The sequence below is a fragment of the Malania oleifera genome, chromosome 13 (genome assembly GCF_029873635.1).
Source record: "Malania oleifera isolate guangnan ecotype guangnan chromosome 13, ASM2987363v1, whole genome shotgun sequence".
Taxonomy (NCBI): domain Eukaryota; kingdom Viridiplantae; phylum Streptophyta; class Magnoliopsida; order Santalales; family Ximeniaceae; genus Malania; species Malania oleifera.
Window position 1 is genome coordinate 45,444,131 of NC_080429.1, and position 21,816 is coordinate 45,465,946.

A 21,816-nucleotide genomic window follows, 5' to 3' on the forward strand; every position below is an offset into this window, starting at 1 on the left:
TAAGAGTATTAATAGTGATTTCATAACCGTATCCCCTTATAAATGAGCGTATTAAATTTGAGTATATCAATTTCTATACCATATTCACATTCAACCAATTACCAACAGATCACCACATCTTAGAAGGAGTTTGGCATTCAAATTTGTCTAACAGTACCATATCTTAATAAATATTTCTAGAAGTGATATAAAAGCATAAATAAAAAATTTTACCAATTAAAAGAGCAAAAAATATATTTACAATTTTACCAATTAAAAGAGCAAAAAATATATTTACATTGCATGACGTGTATCAATAGCCACCTAATATTGATCCTTTCGATTCTCCCAAAGGCCACAACCATTCCATAGCCTCACGGGCACAACCTCACCATACACCTCATTTTTTATTCCCCAACGGTCACCTCTCTCTCTCTCTCTCTCTCTCTCTCTCCTCCAGCAATTAAGAAAAATTAAGAAGAGAAGAAGAGAAAAGTGGATGTGAGCTGTGTGTACCTAAATTAGAAATGAGGATGCAGGCATCCTATCCCAATTTTAATCATCACTGCAGCATGTGCCTCGTATCATCATCATCAATAACAACAACAACGATTTCCCTGCTTCGAAACAAGCACATTAAGGAAAGAAATATAGTTTATGCTGAGAGTTATCAGATTGCTGTCTTATTCAGTCCCAAAATCAATGAGAGAATAGGTACGCGAAGGAGGAGAGGAAGAGAAGGAGGAGGAGGAGTTGGGATTGTTGTAGCAAGCAGCAACGCGGAGGCAGCGCCGCTGTGGGATGGGTGGAAACCAGAGAAAACTTCGACTGTGCCTTCCCTTAGCGACGTCCTCTGGCCTTCTGCAGGTAATTACAATTTATAAATATTCGATTTAGACAAGATATCAATACCAATTGGGTTTTTAATTAATTTGTACACTAATTTGGGTATTCTTATTTAGAGGTACAAATTGACGTTAGAATTAAATTCATAATGAATTGATGAATGAATTAAAAGTGAAAAGAAAAGCATATTAATTGATGATGGATGTTATGGGGGTTGGGGGCAGGGGCATTTGCAGCAATGGCGATTTTGGGAAGGATAGACACCATGCTGGCGCCAAGAGGAATTTCCCTCACTATTCCACCAGTAGGAGCTGTCTCTGCCGCCCTTTTCGCCACCCCTTCCGCCCCAGCTGCTCGGGTACGATCTCTATCTCTCTCTCTCTCTCTCTCTCTCTCTCTCTCACACACACACACACACACACACACATTTTCAGGTAAACAAGAGAACAGTGAAACCCTCAATTGGCTTGGCTTGTTTAAACCATTTCCTTACATCAGTATTCGAAAACCACCTACTGTTCACTCACACCTGCTGCTAGTTTTTTTTTAAATAATTTCTAGTAAGATTTATTATGTCTGGATGCGTTAGAAGAAATGATCTATTGTTGTATAAATTAGCAAAAACCGAGTCATATAACCGATCCCACGTAATGAGACTTAAGGCTTGATTTTATTATAGAGATCTTCTTTATAAACACAACACTGTAATTTCAACTGTGGAGAAATTTTACAAGTGATTTATATTTAATTATGTATGAAAATTATGTCATGACAGCCCATCAATGCCCATTTTTGCTTTTTTTTTTAAAGAAACGGTCAATGCTCAGTTTCCTTGATAAGGGTACATGACATATATTTATTATAGCTTAATAAATGATCAATAATAATAAAGTTATAATCACTATATGGCTTACAAATTTGTTATATGCAATGTAATACCCTAATCCCGAAGGGTCTGAGATATTTACTTTTTACCACTAATTTACAACGAAAGTAAATAAATTCAATTAATATTAAATCAGAGCGCTAATTATCTATATTACAATCATTTATTTTAAAAGAAGAAAAATTACATAAGCCTAAATATCTGACATCATTCTAATATTTATAATCAAGCTTTATTTTTTTCTATTTTATTCTCACCCGCATGCTTGCTATGCCTGATTTTTAATGTCTTTCAGAGTTATCTGAAATGTAAAAATATGATTGGGGTGAGACGACACTCAGTAAGTAAATAAGATTATTATTAATGTGTGGCCAAAATGAGATTTTAAAAATTTTCCAAAACAATATTTAATACTATAACTTCAAAATTGCTTCTAAAATAAATGTAAATTTAAAAATTTTTGTATAAAACTTTTAATATCAACTATAACAGTAAAATTTAATAATCATATACTATGACCGTTAAATTAAACTTTTAACTTTAAAATTATAAAAAAAAAATATTTAATTATATACATACATATACTTTTACTTATACGTTTCCTTTAAATCGTCATTTAGGCATAAACTTATATTTTTCCTTCAAATCATTAATAACTATGTACATATAATTAAATATGTATAAACATATATTGTAAAAACCACCCTTAGGTCTGTTTGTCATAAGTCATGTTTACCCCCATGATTGGGTTGTGCGGTCCGAAGACTGGACTTAATTGATTGTCCGATCAAACTAAATCAACGTACGTAAACATCAAGTGATATTTTTCTTTTTAGGTCATCGTCTAAAATCAGGTGTGCACTCAGAAGAAATCCACTAACATAAATAATCAATTTGTAAACAGTGTGAATGCACTCTGATCCGTTTAAACTTTAAGTTGTAATACCGAACATCTATAACTTTAAACTTCCTTTGCCATAAGGGGTTTTAAAAATCATCTTATTATAATTTATATAATTTAAAATAATCTCGTGAAAATCTCATCTTTACTCATATTTTAATAAAAATGTAACGTAAAAATAAACTCATGCCACACAATTTTTGTGTTAAAAATATATATAATTTTTTTTAATAGAAAGAAATGCTGAAAATTTACCCGAGTGGATTAAAACATTTCTTAACCCAAAAATAAATGCAAGTATATTAAAAATAAAACTGGTATAATTAAATACGCGTAAAAATAAACTCAGGGGAATTTTATGAAGCTAACTAATATAATCGAAATTTACTTACAAATAAACTCAGGTATAAATTTTAAATAAAAATCCTAAGATAATCAAATTTACTTACAAATAAACTCGGGTATGAATTTTAAATAAAAAATATATATAACATAATCAAATTTACTTACCTCTTCTTTTACCTTGCGCTATGAATACAATGACTATCTCTAAGAAATGAGATCGGAAAGAGTGAGTGAGTGAGAATTTACTCAAAAATTCTCTCTACCACTAATTCTTTCACTCACTGATCCTTCTCTTTCTTTAAAATTTTTTGTAAAAAATGAAGATTGAGAACTTCTTATTTATAGGAAAATTTTGGGGAAGAAGTGAAATTTGTAAAAGTGTGGGGAGAGGAGTGAAATTATAATTTTTTTAAAATTAAAAAATAGACAAGGGATGGGTAAGGTATAGGTTGAGTATAGGATGGGGATGGAGGTCATGTGGGAGTGTTTGTCACCATTCCCATTAAATAAATTTTTAATTAATTACTTAATTAATTAGTTAATTATTTATTTTATTATTCTATTTTTATAAATCATTATTATCATTCTTATTATCATTATTATTACTTTTAAGCTATTTTTAGTATTTATTTTATTTTATTATTTATTTTTAAAAAAGAATTAAATTTGAATTTTGAAAACTTATGTGGGTCCCACACAACTTCAAGACTCAAGTGGATCTTACGTAACTCCAATAATCTTTATATGATTTTATAAGCCCTACATAACTTTGGGACTCATGTGAATCTCACACTACTTCAGGACTCATGGGGGCCCCACATAGTCTTGTGGGCCTCGCATATGATACCTATATTATTATTATCTTATTATGTATTTCTACAAATTATGTCTATCAAAATACTATTTTATGTATATGTACTTATTTACGTGTACAAACAGTGTCTATCCTGTCTATCTTATGAAATTCCATTTTGACCAGGCTGACCTCCAGGGAGCGACTCAACTGCAATGGTCTCTGAGTATTCGTTTAGACAAGGTCTGTCTTGAGCATCAAACATGAAATCAATGATCCTACAAAAAAACACTTCTGTATTGATATTAACTTAATGACCATTTTTATTATTTTATTATTATTGTACTTTAATCGTATATATATTTTTGGGTCATCACATTCTCTCCTCCTTATAAAAATTTAGTCCTCGAAATTTGCTAATTTAAAATGAGTACTGTATAATTAGTTGCACTATTTAAAAGAGTAAATTGATTAATGATTTGACTAAGTTTTAGAATAGATTGAGGGTCAATTTGGGGAAGTATTTTATTTTGAGAATTGAAGTGTGAATTGTTAGTCTAATAGGGGTTGAAATGGAAAAGAAATTCAGAAGATGTGGAAAAGGATAATTATATATATATATATATTATATACATGTCCTATAAATTAAAAATATATGTATAAAAATGAAACGAAATTTGGCCTTTAGAGCCTTAAATCAATGTCAACATCTATCGAAGTGATAACGGTGTCACTGCTAACCTCCTGGGTTCTTTCTTGGCAAAGTTGACCTCATGTAATGTCGCCAAATTGGGTCGGAAAAAGGGAGAGAAGGCCCGTTTGTTCGGCGAGGGAGGACGAGCTGCCCTCTTCCCTTTGTAGCATTTGGTGGGGATGATCATAACAAGTCATTGGTGGCCCGTATATGAGCCTCAATGTGTATTGGATCTCTTTGCAATGGTTGAGTAGGCTAGCATTATTCGAAACCCTTAGTGTGGTGACTGCGATATTGCCGTTGTAAGGGGTATGGCTCATTGGTGTGATATTAGTTGTAAGTTTCATAGACGGAATATTGTCGATAGGGATGAGGGTACAAGTGGTTGGAAGAATGGCAGGGGCACTACTCGGGACGGTAGTGGCGAAGGAGGTAAGATGGAGAATTGATGGGGCAGTAGTTGAGATAGTGGTTTCTCCAACTGATCCCCATCTACGCCTACGGTTCTCAAACCAAAAGCGTATATTTCTCAACTCGATTGGACCATACCGTCGGAGTTATGCTGCAAGCAAGATAGTACGCTGCACAGAAGGGAGTTCCCCTTGATTGCTGTGGAAGGCCTCCTCTAAAATCTCTAGTTGTGCCTTACTGGGTTTCCATCTTTGGATCGACAATCTAGTGCTGCTCTCAACAACTTGGGGAGTTAGGTGATTTGACAACATTTTCGAGTAATGAGACAACTAAGAGATAAGTTGAGAAGAGCTAATCACTGCAAATCGAAATGTGATTGATCAAGATGATAGAAAGCTATGATGTTTAGAGTTCGAGAAGGGCGGACCTTTTTTATAAGGGAATGACCGCGTGTTGTGGAAATCGAGAGAGAGAGAGAGAGAGAGAGAGAGAGAGAGAGAGAGAGAGAGAGAGAGAGAGAGAGAGCGACGTGTGCTACGAGAATCAAGGGAGAGCAACGCGTGTCACGGATATCGAGCAACGCATTTTGCACAAATCGAGGGAGAATGACGTGTGTCGCTAGAATCGAGAGAGAGCGAAGTGTGTCACAGATATCGAGCACACGTTTTGCACAAATCGAGGGAGAGCAACATGTGGCCGGAGAATCGAGAGAGAGCGACGCGTGTCATAGATATCGAGCACACGTTTTGCACAAATTGAGGGAGAATGATGTGTGTCGCAAAAATCGAGAGAAAGCGACACATGTCACGAATATCGAGCAACGCGTTTTTCAAAAATCGAGGAAGAACAACGTGTGTCGCGAAAATGGACAAAGAGCGACGCGTGCCTCGAGTGACGCATTTTTCAAAAATCGAGGGAGAGTGATATGTGTCGCGGAAATCGAGCGAGCGACACGTATTGTAAAATTTGCAGACTCAAGGTTCTGTTTATGTTTCTACATCTTTATTAATACTTTAATTATAATTAATTCCATCCTTTGGTCACCACTTGGGTGAGTGGCCTAGTAGTAAGGAACTGGGCGTGCATCCATGTGATAGCGGGTTCGAGTCCCCACTATGCCCAAGTGGTCTCATGCCCTAGCCTTACTTCGGGAGTAAGTGAGCTATAGCCGATGATTTTCACCCATGAGGTTTTTTTTTTAACCACAAGAGTACCCTTTATATATATATATTCCATTATTATTAGTATTATTATTATTATTATATTAGATTAAATATATGTTGGGTATGTTTAGCCGATTGATGATTTGACATTGGTTAGTTATTTGAAGGAAATTAGTTAATTTTTATATTGCTTTCATTATTGGAATTTTTACTATATAAAGTTTTCATATAGAAAAATTTAAGTTGTATTAACTTTTATAAATTTATACAAAATTAAAGATTTCATCAAAATTTGTATTCCTAAATCAAACTTGAATACTTGATGGAAATTGAATATGCAATGAGAATATATATATATATACACACACACACATATTTAACTTGCACATGCTAAGGGATTATATTTTTTTTTTGAATTTAAATATAATAAGTAATATTTAAATTATATTTAATTCCTTATAAACTAATACAAAATTAAAATTAAAGATTTTGTCAAAATATATATTCCTAAATTAAGCTTGAATGTTTTGTTGATAACTTAATATGTAATGTAAAAATATATATTCATATCGAACTTATACATGCTAAGGAATTTTGGGTAAATTCAGATTTCATAATAAACCGTTTGTTCATATCTATTTGTATGTATAGCACTTCTAAACTCAGTAGGGTTTAATGTGTTATTTCTTATATATTTAGTGAAAATAATAACAGTGAAAATAAATAAATCTCAAATATTATTATATTTATATATATAAAAATTTTAAATCATCGATGCATCTGACAATTTATTATGAATCATCAATATGAGTATGTGTTTCTACAAACATAAATAACATATTTAAATTAATTAACATGTTTTTAATAATACTACCATTTTTTTTAGAGAATTTATGATTATTACCTGTCCTTGGGAGTCTTCACGTTAATCTCATTTCCTCCAATGCTACTATTTTTAGGATCCATTCTTAAACAATGATCAAATGTTATTTTAAAATCATAAATCTATTATTAACGTATAATAATATAACAAACTAAAATAAATATTCTAAACTACCCAATCCTACCCAAATCATGTTTTATGCCTAAGCTCTGGTAAAATTTATATATTAGAGTATGCAGAACTTATATCTTATGTTTTGGTAAAATTATTTCTTAAAATCTACAGAACCTATAACCTATTGCTCTTATATCAAATGTAATACCCCAACCCCGAAGGGTCTGGGATATTTACTTTTTACCATTGATTTACAGCGGAAGTAAATAAATTCAATTAATATTAAACCAAAGTGCTAATTATCCATATTACAATCATTTATTTCAAAAGAAGAAAAATTACATAAGCCTAAATATCTGACGTCATTCTAATATCTATAATCAAGCTTCATTTTTTTCTATTCTATTCCCACCCGCATGCTTGTTATGCCTAATTTTCGATATGTCTTTCAGAGTTATCTGAAATGTAAAAATATGATTGGGGTGAGACAACACTCAGTAAGTAAATAAGATTATTATTAATGTGTGGCCAAAATGAGTTTTTAAAAATTTCATAAAATAATATTTAATATTATAACTTCAAAACTGCTTCTAAAATAAATGAAAATCTAAAACTTTCTACATAAAACTTTTATCATCAACTATAACAGTAAAATTTAATAACCATATACTATGATCGTTAAATTAAACTTTTAACTTTAAAATTATAAAAAAAATATTTAATTATATACATATATATATATTTTTCCTTATACGTTTCCTTTAAATCGTCATTTAAGCACAAGAATGGTCATTTTCATATAAAATTATACTTTTCTTTCAAATCATTAATAACTATGTACACGTAATTAATTATATATAAACATATATTGTAAAAACCACTCTTAAGCCTGTTTGTCGTAAGTCGTATTTACTCCCACGACTGGGTTGTGCGGTCCGAAGACTGGATTTAACTGGCTGACCGACCAAACTAAATCAACGTACGTAAACATTAAGTGAGATTTTCCTTATTAAATCGTGATCCGAAACTAGGTGTGCACTTAGGAGAAATCAACTAACATAAATAATCACTTTGTAAACAGTGTGGATGCACTTTGATCCGTTTAAACTTTAAGCTGCGGTACCGAATATCTGTAACTTTGAATTTCTTTTGCCATAAGGGTTTTAAAAACCATCTTATTATAATTTATGCAATTTAAAATAATATTGTGAAAATCTCATCTTTACTCATATTTTCATAAAAATGTAACGTAAAAATAAACTTATGCCACACAATTTTTGTGTTAAAAATATATATAATTTTTTTTTTAATAGAAAGAAATGCTGAAAATTTACCTGAGTAGATTTGAACATTTCTTAACCTCAAAATAAATGCAAGTATATTAAAAATAAAATTAGTATAATTAAATACGCGTAAAAATAAACTCAGGGGAATTTTATGAAGCTAACTAACATAATCGAAATTTACTTACAAATAAACTTAGGTATAAATTTTAAATAAAAATTCTAACATAATCAAATTTACTTACAAATAAACTTGAGTATGAATTTTAAATAAAATATATATATATAACATAATCAAATTCACTTACCTTTTCTTTTACCTTGTGTTACGAATACAATGACTAGTTTTAAGAAATGAGATCGGAAAGAGTGGGTGAGTGAGAACTTATTCAAAAATTCTCTCTCCACCACTAATTCTTTCACTCACTAATCCTTATTTTCCTTTGAAAATTTTTGTAAAAAATGAAGGTTGAGAGCTTCCTATTTATAAGAAAATTTTGGGAAAGAAGTGAAATTTGTAAAAGTGTGGGGAGAGGGGTGAAATTATAATTTTTTTAAAATTAAAGAATGGGTAAGAGATGGGTAAGGTATGAGTTGAGTATAAGATGAAAATGGAGGTCATGTGAGAGTACTTGCCACCATTCCTATTAAATTTTTTTAATTAATTAGTTAATTAATTAATTAGTTAATTAATTATTTTATTATTTTAATTTTTTAAATCATTATTATCATTATTATTACTTTTAAGCTATTTTTAGTATTTCATTTTATTTTATTATTTATTTTTGAAAAAGAATTAAATTTGATTTTTGAAAACTCATGTGAACCCCACACAACTTCGAGATCTAAGTGGATCTTACGTAATTCTAATAATTCTCATACGATTTTATGAGACCTACATAATTTCGGAACTCATGTGAATCCCACACGACTTCGGGACTCATGTGGGCCCCACATAGTCTTGTGGGCCTCACATATGGTACCTATATTATTATTATTATCTTACTATGTATTTCTACAAATTATGTCTATCAAAATACTATTTTATGTATATGTACTTATTTATGTGTACAAACAGTGTCTATCCTGTTTATCTTATAAAATTCCATTTTGACCAGGCAGACCTCCAGTGAGCGACTGAGCCGTAATGGTCTCTGAGCACTCGCTTGGAAAAGGTCTTTCTTAGACATCAAACATGAAATCAAGGATCCTACAGAAAAACATTTATGTATTGATATTAACTTAATGAACATTTTTATTATTTTATTATTATTGTACTTTAATCGTATATATATTTTTGGGTCATCACATGTAATGGGTTTCATTAATAAAAGGAATCATCTATAATTAAAAAAAAATAGTTGAAGAGATTATACTGTTAATTATTGAAGTTTAGAGATACATTTGTTACATATTAAATAGTTAAACAAGTGTAATTGTTTTTAATTTTTCTAAAATGTTATAGTTTAATTTTTTTTTTGAGGAGTCAATGTTATGATTGGTTCAATGGACACTTGGCATATCCTCAAAAGAGAAGCTACCTCGTGCCTAGCAAAAAATTAAGGAAAAAAGAAACTAAACTAGCCAACTGCAAAAATTATTTCTTATAATTAGTTATTTAATTAAAAAATGTAGTTAGTGAGGGAAATGATACTTATTACAAGTTCATGATGTAAGTCGAGGTGTGATCCCAAAAGAGGGGGTGAATTGGATATCTAAAAAAATTATGCGGAAGTTTTAATCAATTTTCACAACAAGTATTCCCAACAAGTAAATCTATCAATATATATATATATATATATATATATATATATATATATATATATCTTTAAATATGAAAGAGTTTGTTGCACTAATTTCAACACGTGATCAACTACACAATATTAACAACATTCACAGCAAACCAATATTAATATAAATATGATTAACTATAGGAGAGTTGTTGCAATGATTCCAACAATTAATCCAATAACACAATGAGAATAATATTCACAGTAGTATGATTCCAATACGTGATCAACTAACGCAATGAAAATAATATTCATAGCATATAAAAATCAATATGCTTAGCTGTAAAAATTGTTTGTGTATAAATCCAATAAGTGTTTAATCAACACAGTGAATATAAAATTCACAACATTCACAATAGATAAATAACAATATAAATATACTCAAATATGAAAGAGATAAGGATAAAAGTGACACTAGATTTTTTATAAGGTTCGGCGACCATGCTTACGTCCTTGCCTCAAGCAACTCGCTATAAGGATTCACTATTCCTCCATAGGCGGAGAAACTTCTCTCTTTTAGTAGGTGGAGATACCTTTTACAAACCCTCTTTCAATAGGCGGAGTTGCCTCTCTCTTTTACTTAGGTGGAGTTATCTCTTTCCTTTGCTTAGGCAGAGTACCTCACTCTTTCATTAGGCAAAGTCACCTCTCTCCTTTACTTAGGTGGAGTTAACTCTCTCCTTTATTTAGGTGGAGTTATCTCTCTCCTTCAATAAGCAGAGAAGGCTCTCAAGCAAAAATCCCCTTTCACTTGTGACAAAGATGTAATCAAAGAACAGTTGTACAAGAATTAACTCTTTGAAAAGAGTAGATGAGTACACAATAAAACTTTAATACACTCTCAAAAGAAGTTTTTCAATGAAGCTCAAAGAGATTTGCTAAGGTTTTCTGGTTTTGAAAAGTTGTGTGCTTGAAAGAACGAACTCAAAAAAGGTTTTTAGCAAGAACGTACAAATCACAATTGATATTCAATAATAGGTGTAATCTCTTTTCTAAAACACGTTTAGGGTTAGCTATTTATTCCATCTTTTGAATTATAGTCGTTGTGTGTTTTAATGACTTAATATTTGGAAATCTAAGTGATTTTCTGCCGTTTGTGAAACTTATCGTAGCGCTTCGGTCGACTTAAGCATGTGTTTGGTCACTCGAACCAATTAAATTAGGATTTTCAAAATGGAAGTAGCCATTCGGTCGACTAAACCCTAGGTTTGGTCACCCAAACCCATTCAATCGACTGAACCCTTTGGTTCGGTCGCTTGAACTACTGGGAAATTTCAGCCACAATTTTCTTGAACACCTTTCAGTATTTGAAACATAACTTTTGTTAAAGAACTCCAAAAAGGGTGATTAAGGTATCAACAGAAAGCTAAGGAAACATCCCACAACTTTTGTGTTGAAGGATTTTGAAGATGAGAAGATATAGATAGAAAAAAATCGCACATCAAGACGACTGTAGAAAAAAAAAAAAAAAAGGATTTGGAGACTCTTGCTTTGGGGTTTTTCATTCCAAAAATGATTTTAGCCTTTTGAAAAACTTTTGACCTTATAAAAATATTTTCCAAGATATTTAGAAATACCTAAGGTCCAACTAAGTCACCTAAGAGTTTCATCACAAAATTTAAATGAGGTGTACTTACATGAATTCTAATTTGCAATACATATAACAAATAATTCAAGTCTTTGTGTCTTTAAGCTTGGTCTTGACACAACCTTCATCATGTCAACATTCATACATAATTGTCGTGTATGCTTTATGGCTTTCCATTTTGCATTTTTATTGTGCTTTAAGATCTTAATACCTGTAACACACTTAATTGCACAATTAGATGCATTGGTTTGTCATTATGAAAACGAGATTAAGGCTTGTTAGGCCAACACATTATATCAATAAAAATGATATAGTGAGAAGAGAGAGTAGGAATCCCGCTTGTGCCTATAGGAGAACTATTTCATAAAATTATCAAAGGAAAAGAAATGAAGAACTTGAGGAGAGTTTCTTGATTATTTCAACAAAGAGATCTCTTTTATGCAAGATTGAGTAGATGTGTTGTTGGCTTTTCTAGACTTCATCCCATTTTGATAATGATAAACCAAGACATCTAATTGTGCTACTAAATGTGTACACATGTATTAAGGTTCTAAGCACAATAAAAGATGCAAATTAGAAAGCCATGAAGCGTATAGGACGATGATATCTGGTTATGAACATGGAGCATATTAAGACCAAGTTTGAAGATTATGAAGATATTTATGGAGCTCATGAAGTCCAAGTTTGAAGAATTTAAAGAACTTATTTCATGTATTTTGCAAATAGAACCTATGTACGTACACTTTCATTGATTATGTGAAAAAGCTCATAGGTGACCTTAGTTGGACCCTAGGCACTCTATATTCCATTGAAAATCATTTTTAAGATGTGCAAAAATTGTTTCAAAGTGTTGAAAATCATTTTAAAAATGTTCAAAATTTATTTCAAAGTATTAAAATCACTTTTGGAATGAAAACTCCAAAACAAGGTTTTCAAAATTCCCTTAATGTTTTTGCCGCCGCATTGATGAGCAATTTTCTTGATCAATCAGTTCTCGTCTTAAAATATCTTCAACATGAAAGTTGTGGGATTTTTTCTTAGATTTCTTTTGATACTAAGAACATCCCATTTGGAGTTTTTTAGAAAAAAGTTATGCTTGAAATACTGAAAGGTGTCCGCAACGAAAAACCCAGAATCCAGCCGACCGAACCCTTGGGCCAGTTGACCGGACCTCTCGAGAAAAGTGGTGTAACAACTAGAAAATGGCTAGTTTTCAACATAAACAATTATTTTCAACCCCCAAAAGTTATAAAATGGTTAGTAGGCCATTTTGGCTATAAATTACAAGGTCTTTAACTTGTTTTAACAACAACAAGAAGAGAGATACTCATCTATCATAAAAATCCAAGTTTTTTTTATCTTTTGTTGAAAATCTTTCGCAAGCACTTTACAATTTCTTTGTTTATCCTTCAAGTGCTCACCTTATAGAGTCTCCTTTGAGCTTTATTCATATTTATTTGGGAGAGTATTAGGTTTGTGTTTCAAGTGCACTCATTCACTCAATCAAGGAGCATTCATTGTACAACTTATATTTTTCTTTCGACAAACGACGGTTCAGGTGTGAATTGTGCCAAGCAAGGGGATATTGCTTGGAGAGGTATCTCTACCTACAAAGAGGGATTGTAAAGGCATCTTCGCCTATAAGAAGGTATTGTAAAGGCTTCTTCGCTGAGTGAAGAAGGAAGGTGGCTCCGCCTATTGAAAGGAGTGGATAGTGAAATCCTCAAGTGGTTTTCTTGAGGTAAGGACATAGGCGGGTATAGTTGAACCTTGCAAAATTCGAGTTTTATTCTCTCTTCCCTAATATCTTTAATTTGAGCATATTTATATTTGTTCATATTTGTTGTGAATATTGATTGCGTGTTCGTGTTTAAATCACTTGCTCAAACCATTGTTAAATTGTTTAAATATTTGCCTAATTTTTTTAAAAAAATACTCAATTCACCCACCTCTTGGAACTTCACCATTTCTATTATGTAGCTATAATAGAATTTAACCTTCAGTCACTCTTTGTTGAACTCAACTGCAAGTTATCACTAGTGTTTAAGTATACAAGTTACATGGACTGAATTTAAGTGTGTGAATTGTCATATTCTTCTGTTTATTGTTAAAAAATAATAATAATATATATATAGTTAACTCATTTGTACCAATCATTATCTAACTATTTGAATAACAAGTGTTTTTTATATTTGTTTAATACTAGTAAATTATTAAAGGCCTTTTAATTGGACCAATGACTCAAACCTTTTAGTTAATAGCATTTGAACAAACCTTTGTGAATAGAAGGAAAATATTATGATATTAATAGCTCATGTAGCTTAACTCAGTGTGTCTTTCAAATGACCCAAAAAAGAGTTTATTCAATGAGAGACATGAACCCGCCCTTACACTCTGTTTGGATTTGCAAAATGTCTATTCTTGTGATGGAATAATTAGGATGGGAATTTGATAGTTTACATGAGAAAATGTATTATCATCACAAAATAAATGATAAAGCAAGATTTTTTATTAGTCCACAACATAAAAGAGACAAGGAATGACAACTCTTAAATTTATCAAGAAAATTTCTATTCTTATATATATATATATATTCTATTTCATGTTAGAGAGAATAATGCATGTTTTTGGCATAACTAACTTTTTGGTATATTATTTTTTCAATCACTATACTATTTCTATATCATTCCTACTTTATTCCAATCCTATTTATGAGAATAAATATTTCATGAGCCAAGACTTGACTCACTGGTGCCTATATGAGGTCACAAATTCATCAAATCCCAATTGAGACCACTTACTAGCCAAAAAGAAGGAATAAGAAATGAAATCTATTGAATTTAATGAAAATCTAATTTCTACTATTTTGGTCCCATTGTAGTGCTTGAATGCTATCAAAGGAGAGAAACACCTAGGCTTAATGTTTTCAGCCATAAACCTTATGAGCATGGTCTTTTAAGGGACATCTTGATTATTGAAGTATGCTCTTAGAAGAGGGTAGGAAGATATATAAATAAAAGAGGACTACCTCATATTATGTAGTTCAAATGATTCTCCAATCCCAACAAAAACACAAGGAGCACACTATCATGATGCAATAAGAAGTCATAATATAGTTAATTACAATGTGTTCGTAGTGTTAGTATACATCAAGATTTTTTATTTTTTTTTTTTGCTTGAATATTTCAAAGCAATTTTTGGAAGTGAAATCCTTAGGTATAAGTGTTGTTTCTAGTGCCCCATGCACACACAACATGCAATGGCAATATGCATTCATCATCTTCTTATGCACAGTTTTTTCCCGTTTGGGGTGGGGGAATGAATGAATTTTTATTTAAAGAGAAGAGGTGCAATACTCAACTTTACAACCATAGGAATTGAATCGGGTTATCGGGTGCAACTTACTTTAGCATCTATATAGAATGTGAATACTCCATATGAGTAGTCTCATGGTAGTCCTTATACAAAATAACTCTTATTGAAGAGAGCGGGCGGTTTCATATATGTTTTGGAAAACTAGTTTAATTCATACTATGATTCTCATGCTTGTAAATATGAGCTATAAGTATCCAATGGGAGAAGGAATTGATCTCTAAAAGGCCTTTCCTACATTCTCTTCTCACCATCATAATGTTGAAGCTTGTGTGTGTAAAAACACAAAACAGAATGTGGGCACCCCTCTTGACACCATTGAAAGCCATTGGAATCAAACAAATGAGTTGTGACAAAGATCAAGGGGACTTGGGTAATGGCTTTTCATTGGTTGCATAGGATTGAAATTGCTTCGATTGGAGGGAAAGTGATCGAAATTAAATAGTACGAGAGAGATTATTGAGAAATTCTACTTATGAGTTGTCTAGGATAGAAGGATTGAGTGGAAGGTGGTGGCTAATATATGAAATGGGCCTGTAAGGATTACATATCTAAACTATTGAGTGGAATGTATGCCTATGTTAATCAAGCCCACTTGCAAGGATTCTCCTAGTGTTATCAGGTAGGCATCCGACACACATTCTGCAGGATTCTGCAGTCATAGCATCACTCGTAAGTTGCTCACTGAACTAGAGAATATAAATAGAACCCACTAGCTTGAGAGTATGAAGAAAGCAAATTTGGAGATAGAGAGAGACAACACAGACAAGTGTCTATTGTTGGGGTGGATCTATGAGCAACAATCACACAAGAGCAAAATAAACAACTTGAAAATGGAACATTGGATTTACATGGTGCGGCCGAATCGACTTACGTCCATGGAGCACACAAATCTCACTATAACTAGGAGAATTACAAGGAGGAGGAGGAGGAGGCTACTGCCCTCAACTCTAACTCTTTCTCTTTCTCTCTCTCTTTCTCACAACACACTCTCTGCCTCACACACTACGCAAGCAGCACTCTCAGCTTCTACGCACCTCACTCTGTTCAGCACACACTTGCCACACTCCTCACGGCACAGATTACACACACATATATCACATATATATATATATATGCACATACATGGATGGAGGTGGAAGTCAATAGTAGGTGGTTGAATTTTAACATTGTAGGCAGAGTAGGTGAAGGGCTGCTGACTCCATTACGAGCCACACCCTAACATCTATCAATGTATTCAAAATAAGGCAAACACACGTATAGATAGAGCTGCCTAGCTAGATGAACATTTAACTTAACCTGGTGATTGTATTTGCTAAATTGGAAATCAAAAGAATTAAACACAAAATTTAAACAATCAAATACAGTAGAATTAAACCAGAATTTTGTGAAATGGACTCTCCCAAAGTCTTAATTCTAGCCCATCGCTGACTGCACCAAGTAGGAAACAACTCCTGCATTCGACCAAAAGTTCAATTTGACGCACGCACTGGTGTAACACGAACAATGGTAACTTCCTTACTATGGCCAGACATTCAACACCACTCAAGGTACACAAGCCTAGATAGACCAAGAAAGAATTGGAAGAACAGGCAAACAACAGCCATAAAACGAGAACAGAGAAAATTGATGCTGTGTGACAGCCAGAACTAGCTGCCAAGAACAAGTGGCCGGTCTATTATAGCAGCAATGCTAGCACTCACTTCCCTTTTGCTCGAGTTGCACAAGAATAATCCATTTACAGAGACAAAAAAACTATATTCCCTTCTATGTTTTCCATGCGAAACTGCTCTTTGCTATATTATGTTAGAATTGGGAAGTCTTCACATGAGCTTGATATATATAAGCGGGCATCAATTTGACCCAAGATCTTAAAATATTAGGTGTAAAGCCTATTATTTGGTCTGAAAATATTAAGCGTACTTACCAATTCAAGTGAACTACTTTTTCTGGCAGCAGTGCATACAGAAACTACAATATTAACTTAAAGCAAGTGACAATATCTAGTGCTTCTAACCCTTGGCTAGCCAGTTAATTCCAAATTTGATCTTTAGTGACGACAATATCACAGCTTAAGTCACATTATTTCCCATTATAATTCCTCTGCAGAAGTACAATATGTTCATGGCACAGATTGGGTGTGCAGCCATTGGTGTTGTGGCATTCTCATTGTTTGGGCCAGGATGGCTTGCAAGAAGCACTGCCCTTGCTGCATCCATAGCTTTCATGATCTACACTCGTGCTACTCATCCACCAGGTACATACTATAAAATACACCCCCATCAATAATATATATATATGTATCTTTCTTACGATTTTCTTCTTCTGTTTAATATTGGTTCCTTCTCATCACTAATATATATCTTGTATCAAGCAGCTGCAAGCTTGCCATTGTTGTTCATTGATGGAGCAAGGTTGCATCACTTGAACTTTTGGTACGCATTGTTCCCAGGTGCAACCGGATGCATTCTCCTTTGTTTGATTGTAAGTGTTCTTTTAAACTCATTTCTCATGATTGGAAATCATAAGTTTAGTGCATAAAAATGAAACGGAGTCAAAATTTTCGATTGAGCTTTACACGTTCCTCATTTAGTTTTTCCTTTCATTCTATTATGCAAACCAAATGGTGAGGTAAATGATTTTCGTACAGTTCTGGATTAAACGAGTCAAATTTCTTTCTTTGTTTGCCCAACTGTTGCAGCAAGAGATGGTGTGCTACTTGAGGGACAATTTCAAATTTTGAACAGTGGCAAAAAAAAGCCAATGCACCATACGCGTTATAGATGGAGAATCATTGCCTAGAAGAAAAGGAGACAAGTGAGAGAAATCCTAGTCCAGTGGAAACTTGCAGACAAGGAAAAAAGAGGAAAAAGGGACAGCAATAACAGCTAAGGAAAAAGCATGTGCAATTTCTTTCTGCTTGAAAATGTTGAGATTGAGGTCCAGAGTTATTAGTGAGCACAAAAGAAGATTAGAAAATATAAGCAACATCAAACTTTCTATATAGGTACATTAGACAAGTCCCTGAATGTTTTTTTTTTTTTTTTTTTTGAACTGCAGTTGATTTCCCGAAGCTTATATTATTACATTTTGACACTTGAAATTTCATGTTTACCTAATCCTAACATTGTTGGAACTTGGAAGTGACTCCATATGAAGTTGAATGAACTAATGCTTGATTAGTATGCTCTTTGACTTCGCAATAGTTTCTCGAGACTTTCATGGAAGTAAAAGAAGATGGGATATAAACCTTTCAATTCCTATGGGCTTGTTGAGCAGTGAAAAATAGTTTTTATTTTATTTTTTTATTTTCAGTTTCGTAAATAATATAAAAATAAGACTTGGTTTCTAGTTTTTTAACATTTGTATTAAAAATACTAGAAGACAATAAAAATATCATTCTCTAACTTCTCAAATAACTTAAGAAGTCATTGATTGAAATATAATTATTCTGAAACTTGAGGGTTGCAGATGTGTTCAAGTGTTCACAAGTGGGATTGAGTAAATTCGGACTGCACTGGCAGGTTGGACTCGGTTCAATCGAAACTGGTCACCAAGCCAATCCTGTCAACACTCTAAAACTGGAAATGAGGTGAACCATTATTGACGTATCCGACCGAGTCTGAACCGACATCAACCCATCCGAATCGGGGTCAAAGGCTAGTTAGTGCGCCTGAACTTGTGACCTACTTCATGGGACACCCCTTCTTAACCACCAGACTAGATTATTATTTTTATCTATATAGAAATGCATAACATCATGTGCCCATATAAAAAATTATAATAATATAATAATAAATTTTAAGAATATTTTCAAAAAAGAAAAAAGAAAAAAGAGAAATACAAATTTTATTTCACTAGTTGCTAGATTATCTTGGTTTTAATTAGCTAATGACTTTAATTAATCTTTTATTAGATATTTATATGATATTGGAGTGGTATTATTTTTTCTAATATATAGATTTTATGAATATATAAATAAATATATTATAATGTGGTGTTTACACTACTAGTTCAACTACAGGTTTGACCCACTTGTCTAATCGGTCTAACTTATTCGATGGCTTCACCAGATTAGTCACGGGTCTAGGTTTTAAAACCATGGATATAAGTATGAATGGTCATACATAGCCGAAGACTACCTAAGGGTCATGCCTGTTCAATTGTGAAAAAAATATTTTCATTTATAATTCTAAAAATTCACAAAATTGTCATCTTGTTTATTTTTTTTTAATTTTTATATTAAAATGTTAGAAAATAATAAAACAAAGTTCCTATGTCAATTAAGAATAGTGGTTATTGGGCTTCAACTGAATGGAGTCGTACACAAGTGGCTTGGGAGCCCACCTTACTAATTTATTATATAAATGAGTGATTTTTCAAGCCAAAATTTGAGATTCTTTTAACAAACAATCTAAACTTGGACATGGATGGCTTTGGCTCATAAAAGGCTGAGTTACAAGTTCAATTGGACTAGTTTAATAGGTTCGAATTAGGCTTGTTTATAGTCTCATTTAATTAATTCGAATTAAGCTCGGCACTATACTAAGCTTATTTAACCCAAAAGCAGAAGTTATAAGAGTATGGATTCATTTAGCCTAGACTCCAAGTGATAAGGTGAAGGTTCATGGTTAATATGTTGCCCTAGTAGCCTAAGAGACAAAAAACCACATGAGAATTTAGTAAGAGTCTTTTTGTATTTTTTCGCCTAATGAAACTTAAGAACAAACCTCCCATCTCATAGTGAGAGGTTCCAAAAGAACCAAATCATTTATGAGTAGTTCAACATTTTTCGGCTCAATAATTAAGAACTCAATCAACTCATCATAAATGAATAAGATTGAGTATTTATATTCAAAATTAATTTAAGCACAACTTAAGCTCGAGTTACATTAAAATTGTTGTGAAATTACACCCTAAGATTGTGCATGCACACATAAAAAAAATGAAAATTATAGAAAATCAAAAGGAAGAAGAAGAAGACGATGAATTTTAGTGGTTCTGCAATGTGCCTATATCCAGAGAGTCCCTGCGCAATTTTCACTATCAAATGAAAAAAAAAAATTGGATTAGGGTTTCAACCCTTAGCTACAATGAATGTGTATATGTAAAAATCTCAAAATACTCCCATGTTGACATTTTGAGTCCAATCCCTGTTTTAATTATGACAAACAACAGTATCTCATCTGTGTGCTAGGTGTATGAACATGTTTACTTTCTTAAGCATGGCTGACAGATGAAAAATGGAAGCCAATAAGCACTTAAACAAGCACATCATTTGGCGTAATTCATGCTTTTGCAAAGGAGCAGAGCATGAAGTTCTTTTAATCTTTTGTTCCAAGTTGAATTGTATTGCGTTATATTTTCTTTGGGTTTGTAATAATCATATGGTCTGTAATAATATGCATATCATGCATAATAGGTATTTATGCTCAAGACCATAGATTGACCTTAGGGATCACCTTCGGTCGACCTACGTTGGATTTTTGGGGTTAACTCTCAATGACCTTAGATCGAACCTAGGTCCCTACACATCATTTGCACAAATCCCCTTTATCTTACAAATCATAACTATGCAATCAGAGGTAAAACTATACTCAAAATCAGGACCTAAAATAATAATTGAAAGTCGCACAGTCGACTGAACCCAGCTGGTTATATTTAGCTCGGTCGATCGAACCATTCAGGGGTCAACAGTTTGACCTAGGCTCAGTCGACCGAACATTTTTGGACGTATCTTCCACAATCAACCGAATTGGCTCGTGTCTGACACCTAACTGTTCAGCCGACCGAACCATATAAATAGCAGACTGAATTTCAAATATAGTTGACCAACCCTCGAATGCTTTCAAAATCGCCTTAGTTCAATCGACTATATCTGTAGTTCAAAAGTATCTCGGTTGACTGTACTTACCAATATAGTCGACTAAACTTAAAATACAATCGACCGAAACTCTTGGGTTGTCATATTCTTAACCGCGGTAATAAGCACTAAACAGGGGTTAATTTTTAACTAAACTTTTTCAAAATCCCCAATAGGTCCCCAACGATCAAAATTTGAGGGATATCTATATATACCCCCTCATTTGCCTTGATTAGCAACTAGATTAGAAAAAGTAATTAGAAAAATTCCTCTCAAATCTTTTATACTTCTTTTTCTATATACTCAATATTCCAAGCATATTTTTATACACACTTTTACATATTTATTAGTAAATATCATTTTGAAAAAGAGAGTTTGTTTTTCTAGTTCTCTTAACTTGCAAATCAAATGCAAGGTGTAGGAAGATTTGATTGTTTTATTGTGTGCATATTTCAAATCATTTCCTTGGCATTACTCTCTCATATTCATACATATTTGAAAAACCTTTTTGAGAGTTTTTCTTGATTGTTTATTCTCATAATATTTCGTATATAAATATTTGATTGGAAATAACTTGTTTTTAGTTTCCTAGTCTTTGCATTCAAATTGCAAGACTTGAGAGCTTGCATGTTTTATTTGATAAATCTTTTACAAGTTTAAACCCTAAGTATTTGCTATGACTATATTTGATAAAATATTTGTGTGATACTTGATTAGGGTTTTGAGGTAACCTTGAATATTCACTTGGTGAATATATTATCTTGAATTAATTTTTCAAGATCTCACTTGACCTTTAAATACTATTATCTGTGAGTGCATTTTTTATTGTTTGTGCATATTGGTACATACTTGCTTATTGGAGAAGCATTGAAATTGTACACAAATTTGTATTGATTATTTTTTGT

General features: G+C 32.4%; 1 protein-coding gene across 4 annotated transcripts; it reads left to right on the forward strand.

The window, feature by feature from the left end:
- Positions 1-335: 335 nt before the first annotated feature.
- LOC131146883 (uncharacterized) lies at positions 336-18,237 on the forward strand. 4 transcript variants are annotated; one of them, XM_058096717.1, is made up of 6 exons: positions 336-846; positions 1,062-1,183; positions 3,937-3,993; positions 17,158-17,305; positions 17,426-17,532; positions 17,750-18,237. In XM_058096717.1, the coding sequence occupies exons 1-6, from the start codon at positions 507-509 to the stop codon at positions 17,789-17,791; spliced, it is 816 nt and encodes a 271-aa protein (XP_057952700.1). In that variant the 5' UTR covers positions 336-506; the 3' UTR covers positions 17,792-18,237. The 4 variants fall into 4 exon arrangements, with proteins under 4 accessions (XP_057952700.1, XP_057952702.1, XP_057952701.1 ...); XM_058096716.1 differs by having other exon boundaries at positions 358-846; positions 1,050-1,183; XM_058096719.1 differs by lacking the exon at positions 3,937-3,993.
- Positions 18,238-21,816: the final 3,579 nt, after the last annotated feature.

Excerpts from the sequence above, each read along its gene's own strand:
- LOC131146883 (XM_058096716.1), top strand. The coding sequence starts at position 507 with ATGAGGATGCAGGCATCCTATCCCAATTTTAATCATCACTGCAGCATG. Across the intron at positions 847-1,049 it reads CGTCCTCTGGCCTTCTGCAG|GGGCATTTGCAGCAATGGCG; the intron begins GTAATTACAATT and ends GGTTGGGGGCAG. Across the intron at positions 1,184-3,936 it reads CTTCCGCCCCAGCTGCTCGG|GCTGACCTCCAGGGAGCGAC; the intron begins GTACGATCTCTA and ends CATTTTGACCAG.